This window comes from Heteronotia binoei, chromosome 3 (assembly GCF_032191835.1).
Source record: "Heteronotia binoei isolate CCM8104 ecotype False Entrance Well chromosome 3, APGP_CSIRO_Hbin_v1, whole genome shotgun sequence".
Taxonomy (NCBI): Eukaryota; Metazoa; Chordata; class Lepidosauria; order Squamata; family Gekkonidae; genus Heteronotia; species Heteronotia binoei.
In genome coordinates, this window is record NC_083225.1 from 164,178,313 (window position 1) to 164,196,158 (window position 17,846).

A 17,846-nucleotide genomic window follows, 5' to 3' on the forward strand; every position below is an offset into this window, starting at 1 on the left:
AATCTCCCTAGGGAATAACAGAGTTCCCAGCAGACATTTCCCTCCCCTCCCCCCGCTTTCTGATGACCCTGAAGTGGGGGGAGGGCCTCCAAACTGGGGGATCCCCTGCCCCCACCTGGGGATTGGCAACCCTACCTTAACTTGCACTGGCGGCTGCTTCTGCTGCTGGCCCGCACATTCTTTTACTGGTGGTGAAGAGAGTGCGGTGGTGAGCGCAGCCCTCGGTTCCCTGCCACTAAAACAGCACGTGGGCCAGCAGCAGAAGCATTCCCCAGCCCTGCAAGTTAAAGGGCCCTGAAACAGCTAGCCCAGGGCCCTTTAACTCAGCTAGGGGCTGCTTCTGCCCCAGCCGCGAAGCAAGTTGATTGAGGGGCGGGCCTTGACAAGAGAGAGAAGCAGGCAGGGAGGAAAGGTCGTTTGGGGCACCGGGCGGGGCATCAGTGCCCCCCAGGAAACGTAAATCCTCACCCACCTTCCAAATTCTGGCTACGGCTCTGCTCCCCCCCCCCACAACCGGTACAAACTGCGCGTGCGCGTGTTGTTGACAGAAGCGATGTTTTAGCTAAGGTGCTTCGGGGCTCGTTCTACTTCCGGGAAAATGGCGCTGGCCCGCAGAGCTGCCTTAGCGACTGTAGCCCGAGGTTGTCTGAGGGGCGCAGCAACGGCGCTGAAAGCCCCCAGGAGCCACAAGCAGGGGACAGGCCTGTGGGTGGCCGCTGCTGCTGCGGCGGGAGGTGTCACGTTGGCGGGGTTGCATAAAGGATGGAGCAGGCAGGCGGGGACTGGCGGCCTCCTGACAGTCCTGGCTCAGGTAAGTAGCAAATCTAGTGCAGCACAGCTTGGGATGCTGGTGGCTGGGCTAACCTCTCCTTGAAGAGCCGTCTGAGACCCGGCATTTATTCTTCTCTGTCATTCTCTACTTTAGCATGGTAGCTGCCTCAGAAGATCAACCCACCCAAGTTCTTGTGGGTCCGCTTTAGCTTGTGCCTCTTTGAGAAACCCTGCGGCGACCGGATGCATATTTACAAGGGAAGAAAGCCTCTCTGAAATACATTTGGGGCTTACTGCCTCCTGTGTCTTTGTCGAGAGGGGCGTAGGAGAAACTCTGATCCGTGGGAGGGATTATGTCAAAGTAGTAAACGTCTAAATGCTTTTAAGAACGTCTTTGCAATCGTGTGAATCTTAAACACAGTCAAAAGAGAAATCAAGTAAAGTTACTCCTACAAGCGTGTAGGAATAACTTTATACTATACCTGTATTGTCTAGGTATAGGGAATGTTTCTTGAATTTTTGCTGTTAGTATTTGCAGTATTAACACGTACTAAGTAGTAGTTTTGTGTGATTCAGCATCACTGGCACCTAATACTTCAGGGAAGAGGGTGGCTGGATTTGTATCTTGCACAGGTTGGTGACTTCCAAGCTATCAAGAGATGTAAAAGACTACCAGTGCAATCCAAAACAGTGGACTAAGGGCTCATAGGGTTGTGATGTGTATCAGGAAGCCAGTTTTGAACAATACGTGATTCACTTTATTAGATCATGCTTCTTATGATACAGCTGTAATTTTTAACAAAGAAACCTGTTAGGAAGAAGCATGCTTGTTTTTGGTTGATAGCAAATAAGGCACTGGTAATTGCTGGTCGATAGTTGCATGTACATAAAAATATGGAATATTATGGTTGGTGCTCAGTTCACACTGCTTTTCTTATTTTTATTTTTGGTCATAATTGGCTTATTATGGTTGTCTTAATATTTTGTAAGCTGCCTTGAGAGACATATGTTGGGAAAGTGTGATTCTTAAATGTATTTCTGCTGTTAAAGCTATACTCCTTGGTATTGTTTCATACCAATTGACAATGTATTTTGTCATAAAGCAGTAGCTGGAACTTTCCTAAGAGAGGCTCATTGTTCAGCTGTACAGTATTAAAAGTTCAGCTGCTATACAGGAAATGCTTAATGCTGCATTTATCTCTGATAACTGTTGTACTTTATTGTAGCACAGGCTGTCTCAGTTTTATTTTGTGTTTTATCTCAAATATAAAGGTTTTCTGCTGCATATTATTTGCTTCCATTTTTGCTATACTACAGTAGTTAGAATGTAGATGATACTCTAAGCTAAGTGTTGTTTCTGTATGTTTTTTGATACAGTTGATCACAAGTTTCCTCTGGATTGTTCTTGGAACCTAAAATAAAGAGGTTGGCGTGTCCCCTCCCCCCTTTTCCTGAGTGGTAGGTTCCAGGTATTAGATGACTTTTGTTCATTTGCTGGCTGTGTGGAGTTCTTAAGTGATCATATCTGTCTCACTTTTTTTTAATCTGGTAGGACAAGTTATCTGAGGGTATGGGGTTGTCAACATGAGGATGATACCCACCTCTTATTTATTCTTTTCCACATGAGGCAGTGCAGTCCCTGAATCAGGCCTGTAGTTACAAGGGGGCCTTTGGGGGCACAGCCCCCTGACTTCTGGAAGACGTCCCCTGACTCTGGGGCCCCACCCAACCCTTGGGGCCTCTGCCATGGCTCCAGGACAGTGGAGAGGTCGTTTCTGGGGTGGGGGGCATAAGCAGTCCCAGCCTCCAGCCTGAGTTAAAGGGCCCGTCGATCAGCTGAGCCTTTAACTGGTGCAGCGGTTGGGGGCTGCTTCTGCTGCCAGCCCACGAGTTATTCTACTGGTGGGGAAGAGAGTGCGGTGGTGAGCTCACCGCAGCCCTCCATTCCCTGCCACTAAACCAGTGCGCGGGCTGGCAGCAGTCGCGGCAAGTGGGGGTGGTGAGTAGGGGAGCATTGCGGTGGCAGGCGAGCAGAGCGCCGTGGCGGGTGCTGGAGGCGGGGGGCGAGCGGAGCGCCACAGTGACAGGTGGGGACGAGCGGAATGTGGCAGCTGGAAGGCGCCAGGGGGTGTCACCTGCCTAGGGCCTATTTGCCCTACAGCCGCTCCTGACAGCAGAAGCAGCCCCCGGCCCCCCCCTACTTAAAGGACCTTTAACTTGCACTGGGCCTGCTTCTGCTGCTGGCCCGTGTGTTATTTTACTGGTGGGGAAGAGAGGGCAGTGGTGAGCTCCCTACAGCCCTCCGTTCCCTGCCACTAAAACAGCGCGTGGGCCAGCAGCAGAAGCAGTCCCCAGTCCCTGCACAAGTTAAAGGGCCCGTGAAACAGCTGATCCACAGGCCCTTTAACTTGCCCGGGGGCTGGGGGCTGCTTCTGCCCCCAGCCTGGAAGCAAGTTGGTTGGGGGGAGGGGAGGGCGGTGGCAAGAGAGAGAGGCAGGGAGGGAGCCACTAGAGGGAATGTTTGGGACACTGGGTGGGCATCAGTGCCCCCCAGAAAATGTAAATGCCCCCAACTTTCCAATTCTGGCTACGGCCCTGCCCTGAATGCATATCTGAATTTTGTGATGAACTAAATAAGAATGAAGAAGCTGAACCTAAATCCAGATAAATTAGAACTAACGATAGCGGATAACTTGATGGGCTGGTTGTAATTGGAGAGACTGTATTAGTCAGGGGGCATCTTTGCCTTGAAAAATCAGGTTACAACTTGATGATGCTTTTGGTCCCAGATCTGCTCTTCAATTTCCAGGTGTTGGCACTGGTTTGGGGTTCCTTTGCTCTAGCTTTGATCCGTGTGTCAGCTGCACCTTCTGCTGGAAGACAGATGCCTCACTTAGCCGCTATAATTTACGTCTTAGTGTCCTCTAGAAAAAACTCCTGTAGCTGACCTGGATAGCCCAGGATGGCCCAATCTCATCAGATCTCAGGAGCTAAATATTTTCCAAAAAACCCAGGTGCCATCAGGAGGTCCATCAGTTGGGCCAGGACACTAGAAGCCCTCCCACTGTTGCCCCTCCCAAGCACCAAGAATACAGAGCATCACTGCCCCAGAGAGTTCCAACAATACACTGTGGCTGATAACCACTGATGGATCTCTGCTCCATATGTTTATCCAATCCCCCCTTGAAGCTGGCTATGCTTGTAGCCACCACCACGTCCTGTGGCAGTGAATTCCATGTGTTAATCACCCTTTGGGTGAAAAAGTACTTCCTTTTATCAGTTCTAACCTGACTGCTCAGCAGTTTCACTGAGTGCCCACTTCTTGTATTGTGACAAAGGGATAAAGGTATTTCTTTCTCTCCCTTCTCTATCCCGTGCATAATCTTGTAAACCTCTATCATGTCACCCTTCAGTTGACATTTCTCCAAGCTAAAGAGCCACAAGTGTTTTAACCTTTCTTCATAGGGAAAGCGTTCCAATCCTTTAATCATTCTAGTTGCCCTTTTCTGGACTTTTCCCAAAGCTATAAAATCTTTTTTGAGGTGCGGTGACCAAAATTGTACACAGTAGTTCAAATGAGGCTGCACCATTGATTTATACTGACTGATTTGTTTTCAGTTCCCTTCCTAATAATTTGCAGCATAGCATTGGCCTTTTTTATTACAACCGCACACTGTCTCGACATTTTCAGTGAGTTATCTACCAAGATCTACTGAGACCCCAAGATCTCTCTTTTGGTCAGTCTCTGCCAGTTCATACCCTATCAACTTGTATTTATAGTTAGGATTTTTGGCCCTAATGTGCATTACTTTGCACTTGGTCACATTGAACCTTATTTGCCAGGTTGACGCCCACTCACCCAACCTCAACAGATCCCTTTGAAGTGCCTCACAATCCTCTCTGGTTTTCACCAGCCTGAACAATTTAGTGTCATCTGCAAACTTAGCCACTTCACTGCTTCCTCCCAATGAACAAGTTAAAAAGCATCTGACCCAGTACTGAGCCCTGCAGCACTCCACTGTTTACTACCCTCCACTGAGAAAATTGCCCATTTATACTCACTCTCTGTTTTCTGTTAATTAGCCAGTTTTTGATCCACAAGAGGACTTGTCCTTTTACCCCATGACTCTTGACCTTTTGATGAGGAACTTTATCAAAAGCTTTCTGGAAGTCAAGGTAAACAACATCAATTGGGTCCCCTCTGTCCACATGTTTATTCACCCTCTCTAACTCTAACATGAAGCCTGTTGGGCCAGTCACAGTTCTCTCAAAACTCTCTCAGCCACACCTAACTCACAAGGTGACTGTTACAGGGAGAGGAAGGAGAGGCACATGCAAGCTGCTTTGAGGCTTCCTGGGGTACAAAAAATCCAGCTCCTCCTCTTATTCTGTATGAAGTTTCATCATCAGAGATCGGCTGGCGAGATCCTAGTTCAAGGTATCATCTCATCTGCAGTCTAAATTGACCTTTACAAAAAGTGCAGGGTTTTTTGGTTGCTTCACCAGAGCTTTGGAATGCCCTGCTATGAGCTGTTTGCTTAGCTCCCTCACTAACCATGCTACATAGAAATATTCTTGTTTGTGGTAGTTTAGTAGTTAGCCGTTGGTTATAATATGTATATTTACCATGTATTCCTTGTCATTCAGTTTATTCATCTGCTGTTTTGCTATTTCACTGAATATTTGGGGTATTATATTTGGAGTATTTTACTTTTATGTTTAAAGTTTGTAATTCTATTATTGACCTATGCTTCTCTAAAAAACAGTTTGAAAAGTATATAAATATTGTAGATAAATGTTTTATCAAAAATGACCAAATGCTGTTACTCTGCACTAAAGACGCTTGTCTGTGCCAAAAAGTGAGAGAATTTCTGAGGCTGCTCCCTTTCCCCAAAAGTCGTTTTGTTTTTTGTTCATGAAGTACAATAGGATAAAGTTTTCTGTAGCATAAAATGAGAGAAGATTTACTTATTGTGGATCCAAAGTCTGTGTCTAGTAATTTTGCCTAGGTTACCATACACAATCAATCAATCAATAATTTTATTTATATCCCACCCTCCCCGCCGAGGCAGGCTCAGGGCGGCTAACAACATCAGTCAATACAGTGAGTTATACAATTATTTAAACAATAGCTAACAATTTAATTAAAATTCTTAAAACAATAAAATTAAAATACACACACTTATAATGCAGCTAACAAACCCAGTTCTTTGTTTGCCAGCTCTGGGTTGAGAAGTTCCTGGATATTTGGGGTCACAGCCTGGGGATGGTGGAGTTTCGAGGAGGGGAGCAAACTCAGCAGCAGTGTAATTCCATAGAGTTTCACCCTCTGAAGTTTCCATTTTTTCCCATGGGAACAGATCTCTGTAGACTAGAGATCAGCTGTAATTCCCAGAGACCTCCAGACCCTAGCTGGAGATTGCCAACTCTAGTTGGGGTCAAATTAAATCTATTGCGGCACCTCACAGGCATATATATTTGTTGTGGCATATGTTTTCATGAGCCAGAGCCTACTTCATCAGTACAGTAATAGACTGTTACAGCATAGTATGTTATAGCATACTGAAAAAATGCATATGTTTGAACACCTGTAATGTGGAATATAATGAAGTTTTATATGTTTGCATGGCTCATGTATAAAAATAAAATTCTAATGACAGTGTAATCAGCTACTCGGACATTAAATTGTAAAATTTTGTTCTATTCACATGAACAATTTCAGTGAGTTTTCTCCTCTGCTGGCTGGGGGACTTATCAGTGGCAGCCTTGCTGGCTGCCGATGTGCTGACATCCTTCTCTGTGCACTCAGAAGTGATGTCAACACATCACCGGGGATGCTTTGGCATTTTGGTGAAACTCAGTGGTTATTTTGCCCAATTCCACAGTATCCCTAGATGAAATCACTTCTAGGGGCAAGGGGAGTGACATCATCAAGTTGGGACACTGCTAACATTCCCTGCCTATTTCCCTCCATGTCAGTTCCCCACCATCACCAACCAGCTGACTAGCTGATGAGTGGTGACAGTGAAACAGCAACCCTGTCTTCTTCTCTGCTCTTGCTTGCCTGCTGTTTTGATCTTTTCCTGACTTAGAATTTTGGATGGAGGTAGCTCATCAGAATTCTGTGGAGCTAGAAATAAACCTTTTTTTCTTTGGTATGGGCTCTGTGTAGCAATTAGTGCAGTCATTTTCCAGTGTTGTTGAATGCCGGACATAGTGATATTTCATACTTGTTTATCTTTAGCACTATATTTTCCAGTGTCCGAGTCACAATAATGTACTGCAGAAGCTCTTGAGATGGGCACTTCTATCAAACATCTGTTGCTGGCTTTGACTGAATGTTTATTTTCAGAGAGCTTGCAATCTGCTGCATTAACATGCCACTACAGACGTGCTCCTCTCATTAACCAACTTCATCTTGGAATGTCTCGTCTTTATGCCGGTTTACTTTTGTGATCCTAAGCCTCAAGCTCAGCCAGTTCTTCTGTGGTTTGTTTTTGCATTTAATGGCTCTTCTAATTTCTGTGTATTCAACTTCAACTTCTAAACCAAACTAATCTTTGGCTGCTTCTTCAGATGTGAAAAATTTAAAAGAGTAATCCAAGTCGCTTAGAAGTTTAAGAAAGCAAAGTTACTGCCTAGAAGGGCTTATGGATCAGACAGATGGTTTGAATACTGTAAAGCACTTGAAGTACGGTAGAAACAATTCATAATCTAACTGCAGTTTAAACGATTGATAATAATGGGCAGGCTATGTGCCTATGCTAGTCTAGATGAGAAAAGATGTACTGAATTCTCAAAATTGTAAATTCTCAAAAGGTGAGAGACTGTGGTTCATTGGTGGAGCATCGGCTTAACATTTTTATTGATTTCTTTTCCTTTTTACAGAACTGGAACAAACAAGAACAATAAATAACATAACATAAAATACAACACACCAAACATATCTTCAGATATTTACATGCATTTGTGTTTTTGATTTAAGTATGCAAATATTTCTGTATAAGCAGTCCAGATCTCGTGACACGTGTTTAACCTAACATCCTGATCCATTAACATCTTAATTTGTAGATTGGTAAAGTAGTTAGATCTTCTGCTTTCTATGTAAAAGGTTGTAGGTTCAGACACGGGCATTTCCAGTTAAAAATAACCCAAATGGGATAGTAGGTGATGTGAAAGACCTCTACTTGAGCTCCTGGAGAGCCACTGCCAGTCGCAGGAGACAAGAGACAATACTGGCCTTGATATATCAGTGGTCTGATTCCATATAAGACAGCTTCATGTGTTGAGTGACTACTGGAGCTTGAGAGCAGGATGTCAGGAGGACATGGTGGCCGTCAGTGCCACAGCTTGCTTTGATCTTGAGCACTTTACTTCCTAATGTATGGCTTTGCTCAGCTATGTATGGCTTTGCTCCCTGTGCTGGATTCCTCGTCTGATGAAGTGTGCTTAAGAGCACACAAAAACTTACGTTCTAAATAAAAATTGGTTGGTCTTAAAGGTGCAGCTTGACTCTTGCTTTGTTCAGCTGCTTCAGACCAACATGGCTGCCCACTTGGATCTTCCTAATTCTGATCCTCATTCTTCAAACAGTGTATTCAAATTAATGGCCCTGTTTGCTTTCTTGGCCTCTCATCGTTGGTGGTACTCTTTTGATTTACATATACATAGTGCAGTTCTTATATTCTGAGCAGTTTACAGGTTTATCTGCCTTCTCCCAATGTTTGTAAGAAGTTGGAGGGAGTGTGTGAATGGCAGTATCTCTTGCTATCTAAATTCTTCAGATTGCCTCTTGTAAGGACTGATGGGCCTCTATCATTCACAGTACAACAGATTAACAAAAAAACCCTCTTCTAATACCTCATATTAATGACCAGGACTTTTTTTGAGCAAAAAGACAGTTTCGACGGGCTTGACATCAGGGAGTGTGACAAATGAGTTCCTGCTGGGCTTTTTCTACAATAAAGCCCTGGGTTAATGACTATTCAATAGCATATTTTATAAAACATAATTTTTATCCAACACATTCAAGGCAATGTTATAGGAAAAATCCATTGTCTCCATTATCCAACTTCACAGCATCAAGAGCTGCAGTCTATGTTTGCAGGAAGTCAGCAAATATACTGCCAGCAGTTTTACCAGCTGCTGCTTCCAGCTATCTTGCCTGGAAGTGCCAATGATGGTAAGATCTTAAATTTTCTGCCATTTCCAATTGTGGGATATTAAAATGATGTAGGGAAGCTGGCTGTGAGTTGCTGCTGAAAATGCATGACAGATCCAAAGCGTGTGTTCAAATAATATGGTAGTGACCAATGACCATAAAACATACATTTGGACATTGCATAGTTTTATTAAGCACCCTGAAATAGATAGTTTTCCCCCTTACCATCTGAAAACAATATGGTAATTATAAATGGAATCTGCGTTCTTTAAGCAGTGGCCCTCAACTTTTTTGGCACCAGGGACTGGTTTTGTGGAAGTCGGTTTTTCCACGGACCGGTGGGGGTGAGGGTACTACAGTTTTTGCTGCTCCAGGCTGCCCCCATGGCCACACCCTATCCCTGCCCCCCATGGGGGTCTTTAAATGAGGAGTAGGCAAAGGTCTCTGCCTTACTCCGCTGCCCAGTTGTTAACAGGCCACGGACTGGGACTGGTCCGTGGACCAGGGGTTGGGGACCCCTGCTCTAAAGTCAGTCTCAACTCTCAAAATAGGTCCATGCTAGGGATATGACATACCTTCTGTTTGTTTGCTGCTGTAATCATAAGATAATGAAGCCATTCCTGAAATGGCTGTTCACAGTACATTATCATCAAGGTAGGTGAGCTCTGAAGTGCTTGCTTAATTGTCTGTTGAAATGTGTTAAGGAAATTCTGCCAAGTATCAGATATTCACAATTGAAATAAATCACAGTGTGATCCTAAGCAGAACCCATTAGATTCAGGAGGGTATAACAGTGCTTATGATTGTACTGGTAAAACATTAAATATATCATGAGCATCATACTCTGCATTAGTCACATACAGACATGGTCATGTTGAGTGACTGAGACAGTAAATAATTTAGCAAGTAAGGAATCTGTAAGGCCATAATGTTATGTTCAAATTTAGAAATGGATTTTACTTAAGGGTGTGCACTTGTTTCTCAGCTTGGTTCTCTTACAGCTTTTTGAACACAAGTTATAAAGTGCTGACTTTGGAAATATTTATACTTATGCATTCATGCTTCTTGTTAATATTTCACTTGGATTACAGGAAATTTTGCAGTCTTACATTCTAATGTAATCTGCATTGCCACTTCATTAGGGGATTTCACTACTTTTGCAATGTAATTTTTTAAAAAAACAGTTATTTCTCTATGGCAGATTGATCCGTGTGAATTTTTAGGGTATAAAAAAATTGATTGCTTAACAAAGCTATTTGCTGTAGTGGTTTCAGGGCTTATGCTGCTTTCTACAAGATGCTGGGTATATCACCTGATTCATTGCTAAATTACTAAACAAAATGAATCCTGGCAATCCTCACACCTCTCTATAGCCTTATGCTGGTTACAGATACGTCTAAAATTGATCTTGTGATCCTGTTTGTGTTCACCCTATATCCAGATCATATGACCAAATAAAGTATGCTGCTAGGACTTAATGTTTCTAATACTTCATGTTTGTTCTTTCATCTCTATCAACATAATGTTTTCAGAAGGAAGCCATGTTGGTTTGGAGTAGAACCAGGGCTACCCTCTGATGCCACCATTGTTTCACACAGGGCTTTTTGTGGGGGGAAAACCCCAGCAGGAACTCATTTACATATTAGGCCACACACTCTGGCACCAAGCCAGCTGGAACTGCGTTCCTGCTAAAAAAAAAAAACGCCCTGAGTAGAACAGTTGGATTTGAGTTGTGTAGCACCTTAGAGAACAAGAGTTTCATAGTATAAACTTTTGAGAGTCCTGCTCCGGTAATCAGGCACAGTAGAGTAGAAATGTAGATTTGAGTCTTTTTATCCTAGTCAGAAGGTGGGAAGGGCGTTGTAAATAATGCTTGTACAGGATACAGCAGTACAGTGTGTATTGTAATCAGCTTGATTAGAGCAGAGGGGAAATACTTGGGGCAGAAAATTAGCATCTGTAGTGAGGTAAGAATCCTGTGTCCCTCTTCAGCCCTGTGGGGGTGGGTCAATTGTTCTGAACTTGTGAATTATCTCAGATTCAGCAATCTCACATAATTTTCCCTTGAAATTTCTTTGTTTGAGTACAACAGTGTTCAAAAGGGCAATCTGCTCAATGGGCATGTTTCCCGGTAACACAGGCTGCTGTGAAGACACAGTTCATATCCAGCATACAGCACGTGCTGAGATATTGTGAAGGTACTAATTTATAATCAAAAGTATCTTATTGTGAGCTGAGATTTTACGTAGGTAACTAATTTTAGAAAAGTGTTTTATTCTGCTTCTGAATGGCCTATGGGCAGTAATAATAAGAATGGAACTGAATTGAATGCAGCTCATATTCATTACTTCAGACATCCAGCTTGACCAGTAGCATGTTGTTTTTGCTAGTCATCATTATCCCTGTGGCTAAGAGCAAAAAATTAATTTGCTGATGTACTGTGATCCAGCATGCTTGTTGTCACTAACCACCCAGTAATGGCATGATTGTACCTTCATAACTGTACAAGTCATTGAATGGAGTGCATCCACAGACGTTTCTGATTATTTCTCCTCATACACCAGTATAATTAAATTTATTGTATGTCAGTTGGACTTACTATATAATATGTAGAAGGAAACCTTTTCATAGTGATAGAGGATATATTACCTCCTGAGTACTAAGAAATACCCTAAAGTGTATTCATTCAGCTTCTTTGAAATGATTTTTAATTTATACATTCATACACACACATGCATACGCACACATACACACACATATGTGTGTGTGACCCAACATGATATGGATTGACTGAATAAAGGAAAACATGACCTTCAGTTTGCAAGACCTGTTAATGACATTTTGGAGGTCATTAATTTATAGGGTCATAATAATATACACACTGTAATATAAAACTGGGATGGATAGTTGCTATGTATTTCTTAATAGTGCTCTTTGGGTGACCCTTAAAGTTCTATTTATGAAGTTATTACCAGAACCAGCCTGGGATGACTTTGTACCCCATCACCCTCTGAAAGTGTGTTCTAAGTGCCTCTTTGTCAAGGCCAGGGCCAAGATTTTTGATGACCTAGGTGAGGCTACATACTTGCGCTCCCTCAGCATGGCCGCCAAGCACTCCTCAGTCAAAACAGGCTGCTATTATACTGTCCCCCTAAGCTGCTTCATACTAAGCACCCCAAAAGGAACATGATTCAGGAGATGTGACCTTTCTCAAATACGAACAGAGCCCTCCCTGGATGCAATGTAATGTAAAAGAACTCGAGGAGGGGGTTTGTCCCCTCCTCCTACACTCTCCTGTTTCATCTTTTCAGGATGCAAAGTGGTGGTTAAATTTAGCTCAGTTCCCATTATTCATATAGCAAATACCAGCCAGCTTGTTTACAGACATTGAAATTCAGAGGTGATTACAGGATTCTAAGCCCAGAACTAAACACCCTTATTGCAAAAAAAAAAAAAAAATCCAAATTCCTTAGCATCCTCCCTGGAGTGGCTAACACCACCTACCAGAAATAACATCTGCCATCAAATGATCACCAACCCCTTCCTTTTCTTTTCTTTGCTGGCTCTCTCAAATGAAGGAAAGTCCTTCACACAGTGTATCAATGTGTGGAACTCATTGCCACAAGATTAAGGGATGGGCCACCAACTTCAATGACTTTAAAAGAGGATTCCTAAACTGATCCCTTCTATGGCTTTTAAGGCATGAGGGATAAATGGAAACTCTATGTTCAGAGGCAGTATATCTCTGAATAGCAGTTGGGAAGGCTACCGTGAGTGGCTGCTGCAGAAGATACCGGACTAGATAAACATGGCAACTGATACTGCTGTACTGTTCTTCCACCCAGGGTTGCAGTAGAGTTTCAGTTCAGTCTCCGTGACTTCAGCTGCTTGAACTCCTGGCCTGCCAATGAGGCTAGGTCACACATATCCATCACTGTCAGCTCAGTCACACTCTTCTCCAGCACCAGTAAGGAGGAGGCCCACAAGGGACCCACCATGCCTGTGGCCAGCCTGTGCCTGGCTCTGGGAATACGTCACCTCCCTCCCTCCTTCCCTCCCTCCCTCATGGGCACCCCAGAAGAGGAGCAGAAGCAGGGGAAAGAGGGCCAGCATGGCCAGGCTGCTCTGCCTGGGAGCTTGTGCCCTCTCCCAGATGGAGGTCTGAGCCGGAGCGGCGTGGAGCAGCTGCCTTCTTCCCCACCCCCACCCTCTGTCTTTGCTGCAGGCATCGGTGGAATCCAATTGCGCAGGTGAGGTGGGAGTCTCTGCTTAGTCTGGGCGGCTCGTCGTCTCGGAAGGTAGGAGGTGCCCCCCATCTCCTCTTGTGGCTATAAAGTGGCTGTTGGCTGGAGCATGTCCCACCCTCTTCCTTCTGCAGGGACTTGGGGGACCGCCCTGGCCACTCTCCTGGTCATTAGCCGCAAGAGCAGTGAAGAAAGGCTGGAGCAAAAGGCCACCTGCTTTCTGAGCTGTGGCATCTTCCATACCTCCATTGCTGGGAAGAGGAGGAGGAGAAGGGGCACGTCTCCGTGTGTACCAGAGTCAGCCCGGCTTAAGAACATAAGAGAAGCCATGTTGGATCAGGCCAACGGCCCATCCAGTCCAACACTCTATGTCACATAGTGGCAAAAATTTTTATATATACACTCACTCTGTGGCTAATAGCCGCTGATGGACCTGTGCTCCATATTTTTATCTAAACCCCTCTTGAAGGTGGCTATACTTGTGGCCGCCACCACCTCCTGTGGCAGTGAATTCCACATGTTAATCACCCTTTGGGTGAAGAAGTACTTCCTTTTATCCGTTTTAACCTGTCTGCTCAGCAATTTCATCAAATGCCCACGAGTTCTTGTATTGTGAGAAAGGGAGAAAAGTACTTCTTTCTCTACTTTCTCCATCCCATGCATTATCTTGTAAACCTCTATCATGTCACCCCGCAGTCGACGTTTCTCCAAGCTAAAGAGTCCCAAGTGTTTCAACCTTTCTTCATAGGGAAAGTGCTCCAGCCCTTTAATCATTCTAGTTGCCCTTCTCTGGACTTTCTCCAATGCTATAATATCCTTTTTGAGGTGCGGCGACCAGAACTGCACACAGTCCTCCAAATGAGACCGCACCATCAATTTATACAGGGGCATTATGATACTGGCTGATTTGTTTTCAATTCCCTTCCTAATAATTCCCAGCATGGCGTTGGCCTTTTTTATTGCAAACGCACACTGTCTTGACATTTTCAGTGAGTTATCTACCACGACCCCAAGATCTCTCTCTTGGTTAGTCTTTGCCAGTTCACACCCCATCAACTTGTATTTGTAGCTGGGATTCTTGGCCCCAATGTGCATTACTTTGCACTTGGCCACATTGAACCGCATCTGCCACATTGACGCCCACTCACCCAGCCTCAACAGATCCCTTTGGAGTTCCTCACAATCCTCTCTGGTTCTCACCACCCTGAACAATTTAGTGTCATCCGCAAACTTGGCCACTTCACTGCTCAGTCCCAACGCTAAATTATTTATGAACAAGTTAAAGAGCATGGGACCCAGTACCGAGCCCTGCGGCACCCCACGGCTTGGCCATTCCAGCTCCCACTGTCATCAGGTGCTGCTCAAAACTGGGTGGCGGCAAGGACAAGTGTGGCAAGGGTGAGCACAGCAGCAACAGGGGGGGGCCAAGCTAGAGGAGGGCAGTGGAGAGGTGGGTAGCAGAGAGGGCAAGCATGGTGGTGGGGGCCTGGCTGGGAGGGGCACCCGCTGCCCCGTGGCCAGGTGGCACCCTAGTTGGCAGCTTACCTGGTCTACCCAGTAGCGCTGGCCCTGCTCTTTGTATCTCTCTATTTGAATTAAGTTTTGTGTGGGGTTTTTAAAATAGTTTGTATGTAAACTCCTTTGATTTCGCTTCAGTGGGGGGGGGAAGTGGAGTATAAATGTTTCAAAAAATAAAAATGAATTGTCATTTCACATCTAATATTGGGGGAAAGTTTATTTGTGACTCTGACATGGCCTAGGTTCTGTGATCAGAGGAATTCTTTTTCATTTGAAAAAGCTAGTTTATTGTACTAGAGAGGTTCAGTGTGGCAGCCTGAAGATCCTTTTGCTTTTCTAAAAATGCAAACGTAACTGCTGTATGGTATGTCAGTAGGAATGACAATAGCATACACTTATCATAAAGTGGGATGCATTTATGCACCAATCTTGGTGGCCTTTATTGGGTGGATCCTCCCCGCCTTTGCAGTCTATGTATGTGCATTTCCTTCATGCTGCTAGAGAATATTCCCAATAGTGGAGGGCAGTGCACATGCAGTAACCCTGGGCTCTTGGAAGGCAGGCCCAACTCAGGAAACTTCCAGGTGAAGTTATTCAGGATTGACTCACCTGCCAGTTCCCAGTAAAAGGATCTTTTAGGCGGCGAAGGAGATGCTGTCAGTTTCCTTAGGCTTTTGAAAGCATGAGGGAAGGGGGGAAAGGATTAGGCTCTGAGAGTTGGTGCTGTGCATTCTTCACGTCCCTTCCACCACCACTATTCCCAGTGGTGAAGGGTCCTATGGTAAGAGATCGATCTATATGAGCATGTACTTCTGGTGGATGTTTGCAGTGGAGAGGGAATTGGTTTCTGGCAAGACTTTTTGTGTTAAGGCGGTGGGCTGGATTTAGCTCACTTTGTTGCTGAAAGGATCCATAAGAGATTAGGCTCTGAAGATTAATGTTGTTAGACCCAGATTCTTCCACCCTCCCACCCCCCTGCAAGATCCTTTAAGCAGCAAAAGGCAGGCATCCTTCACCATCAAAATGATTATGAAGGAGACAGGGCTAAACCTATGTAAAATGTTCATGAGTCCTCTCTTGTAATTTGCCTTACAGTAGCCTCAGAAGTAATATGAAATTGACTGTTTTGCCTTCTGCCATTTTCATGGATGGGAAAAGTTCTTTGGGGCTATTCTTGTCCTTCTAAAAAAGTAAAGGTTGTCCCCTGTGCAATCACCAGTTGTTTTTGACTCTGGGGATGACGTTGCTTTCACAATGTTTTCATGGCAAACTTTTTACAGGGTGGTTTGCCATTGCCTCCCCTAGTCATCTACACTTTCCCCCCAACAAGCTGGGTACTCATTTTACCGACCTCGGAAGGATGGAAGGCTGAGTCAACCTGGAGCCAGCTACCTGAACCCAGCTTCCGCTGGAATCGAACTCAGGTCATGAGCAGAAGGCTCCGACTGTAGTGCTGCAGCTTTTCCACTCTGTGCCACGGGGCTCTTGCTTGTCCTTTTAGGGTATGCTTAAAAATCAGAGGCCAGTGTGGATGCATTTATTGACTCTAAGATGCTACAGTTGCTGAGCACAGCTAATGAAAGGTTGGAAGCAGAAAAGTAGGTGTGATCACTTGCTGCTCTTTCACGTTGACAGTGCCACTCTTCTTTTAGTTCATTCACATGTAATCCTGTGTTTGGTTATGTCTGGAATACTATTGCTAGATTACAACAAAACCTTTACACACATTAAATATAAAGCACAAAAAAGACTTTTATTTATGGTCCACCTCTCTCACTGGGACTCAAGGCAGATTACACAATGCAAATCAATGCAAACAATAGGATGAAACATCTAATAAGCAATGTAATAGGATTAGGAATCTTAGAAATAGAGCTGTCATCTGAACAAATCATAAGTACTAAACATGACATGTTAATGCAGATCATAGTATTACAATATATTTTCTTGGACCAGTCTATTATGAAGTAGTCATATTTTTATTTTAAAAATACCCTCCTGAACAATTAGGTTTAGTTAGCTTTATTATTTTATTTATTTACAAAATGTATATCCTGCTTTTCTGCCCTCACACAGCCACCAAGGTGATTAGCAATTTAAAGCATTTATGATAAAATCACATTTTAAAACCATTAAAATCAACCCCCCCCCCAACACACATTAAAACAAATGAAAAGCAGAGTTCAGATATGTACAGAGACATAAAAACATGGGCAGCCAACTGAGTAACTGCAGAATGAGTGCAATATGCATGCTTTGTTTAGCTCCCAATAATAGCCAAGCTGCAGCATTCCATACTAACTGGAGTTGATTTTAAGGGAAGATCCATGTAGTAGAGTAAATACTCTAATTGCAGAGTTGCTTTGGCATGGATCTAGATGGCCAGACCAGCAGAATCAAGATAAAGGACCACCTTCTGGACTAAAGGTTTTTGAAAAAAGCATTTTTGAGTGGGTGCTTTACCATGTTTCTCTAGCAGTGATGCTGGGTGGAGTATAACTCCTAGGTTATTAACTGAGTCAGCAGAGGTCAGCTGAACTCCATCAAAAGATGACAAAGGTGAGGACTGGTATGTTGAAGCAGGTTTTTAAGAGTTAGAGGAGTTACCTGTAAGTTAGCATTAGGCAGGGAAGACTGCTGTCCTAGATTAATTATTTAGGGACTTTGGTTATTATAACCAAACCTGTAAGGCAACCTGCCTGTATTTTGTGATTTTGATCTGTAAAAGGATTTACTGTTAGAGCAGATTTAAGGTAGTCTTCATCTTCAGTTATGGTGCCTTCAGACACTTTTCATTCACTGCAGAGAGGAGTGCTTTCCCGGATCAGCTGGACACACTGACTTATTTTTTCAATCAGGTTGATATTTATCTTAGCCTGCGATCCTGTAAGTCCCATTGAACGTAGTATACATAAGCATCTGAATATGTTCTAATGGATACCATAATTACATAAAACAAGTTTTTCTAGTACACTGTGCATTTTTACTCTTTTTGCTTTTCACTCTTAGTTTTTGCATGGGCAATATGGGTAACAATCTATTCTAGTTTGCTATCACCTTTGTCCATAAACGTTCCAAGACAGACATTTACAAAATCTATTTTTTGTGTGTTTTTAATAGGAAACTACAACCTCCCAAAGAAATTTAGGTAA

General features: G+C 43.9%; 1 protein-coding gene across 1 annotated transcript in view; it reads left to right on the forward strand.

Annotated features, from left to right (window-relative positions):
• The first annotated feature begins 387 nt into the window (after window positions 1-387).
• The window catches only part of MICU2 (mitochondrial calcium uptake 2), a 146,036-nt gene continuing 128,577 nt past the window's right edge, over window positions 388-17,846 (forward strand). Inside the window, exon 1 of the mRNA XM_060234798.1 lies at window positions 388-811. Coding sequence (XP_060090781.1) covers window positions 599-811 — 213 coding nt within the window. The 5' untranslated portion in view covers window positions 388-598. The remainder of the gene's footprint in view (window positions 812-17,846) is intronic.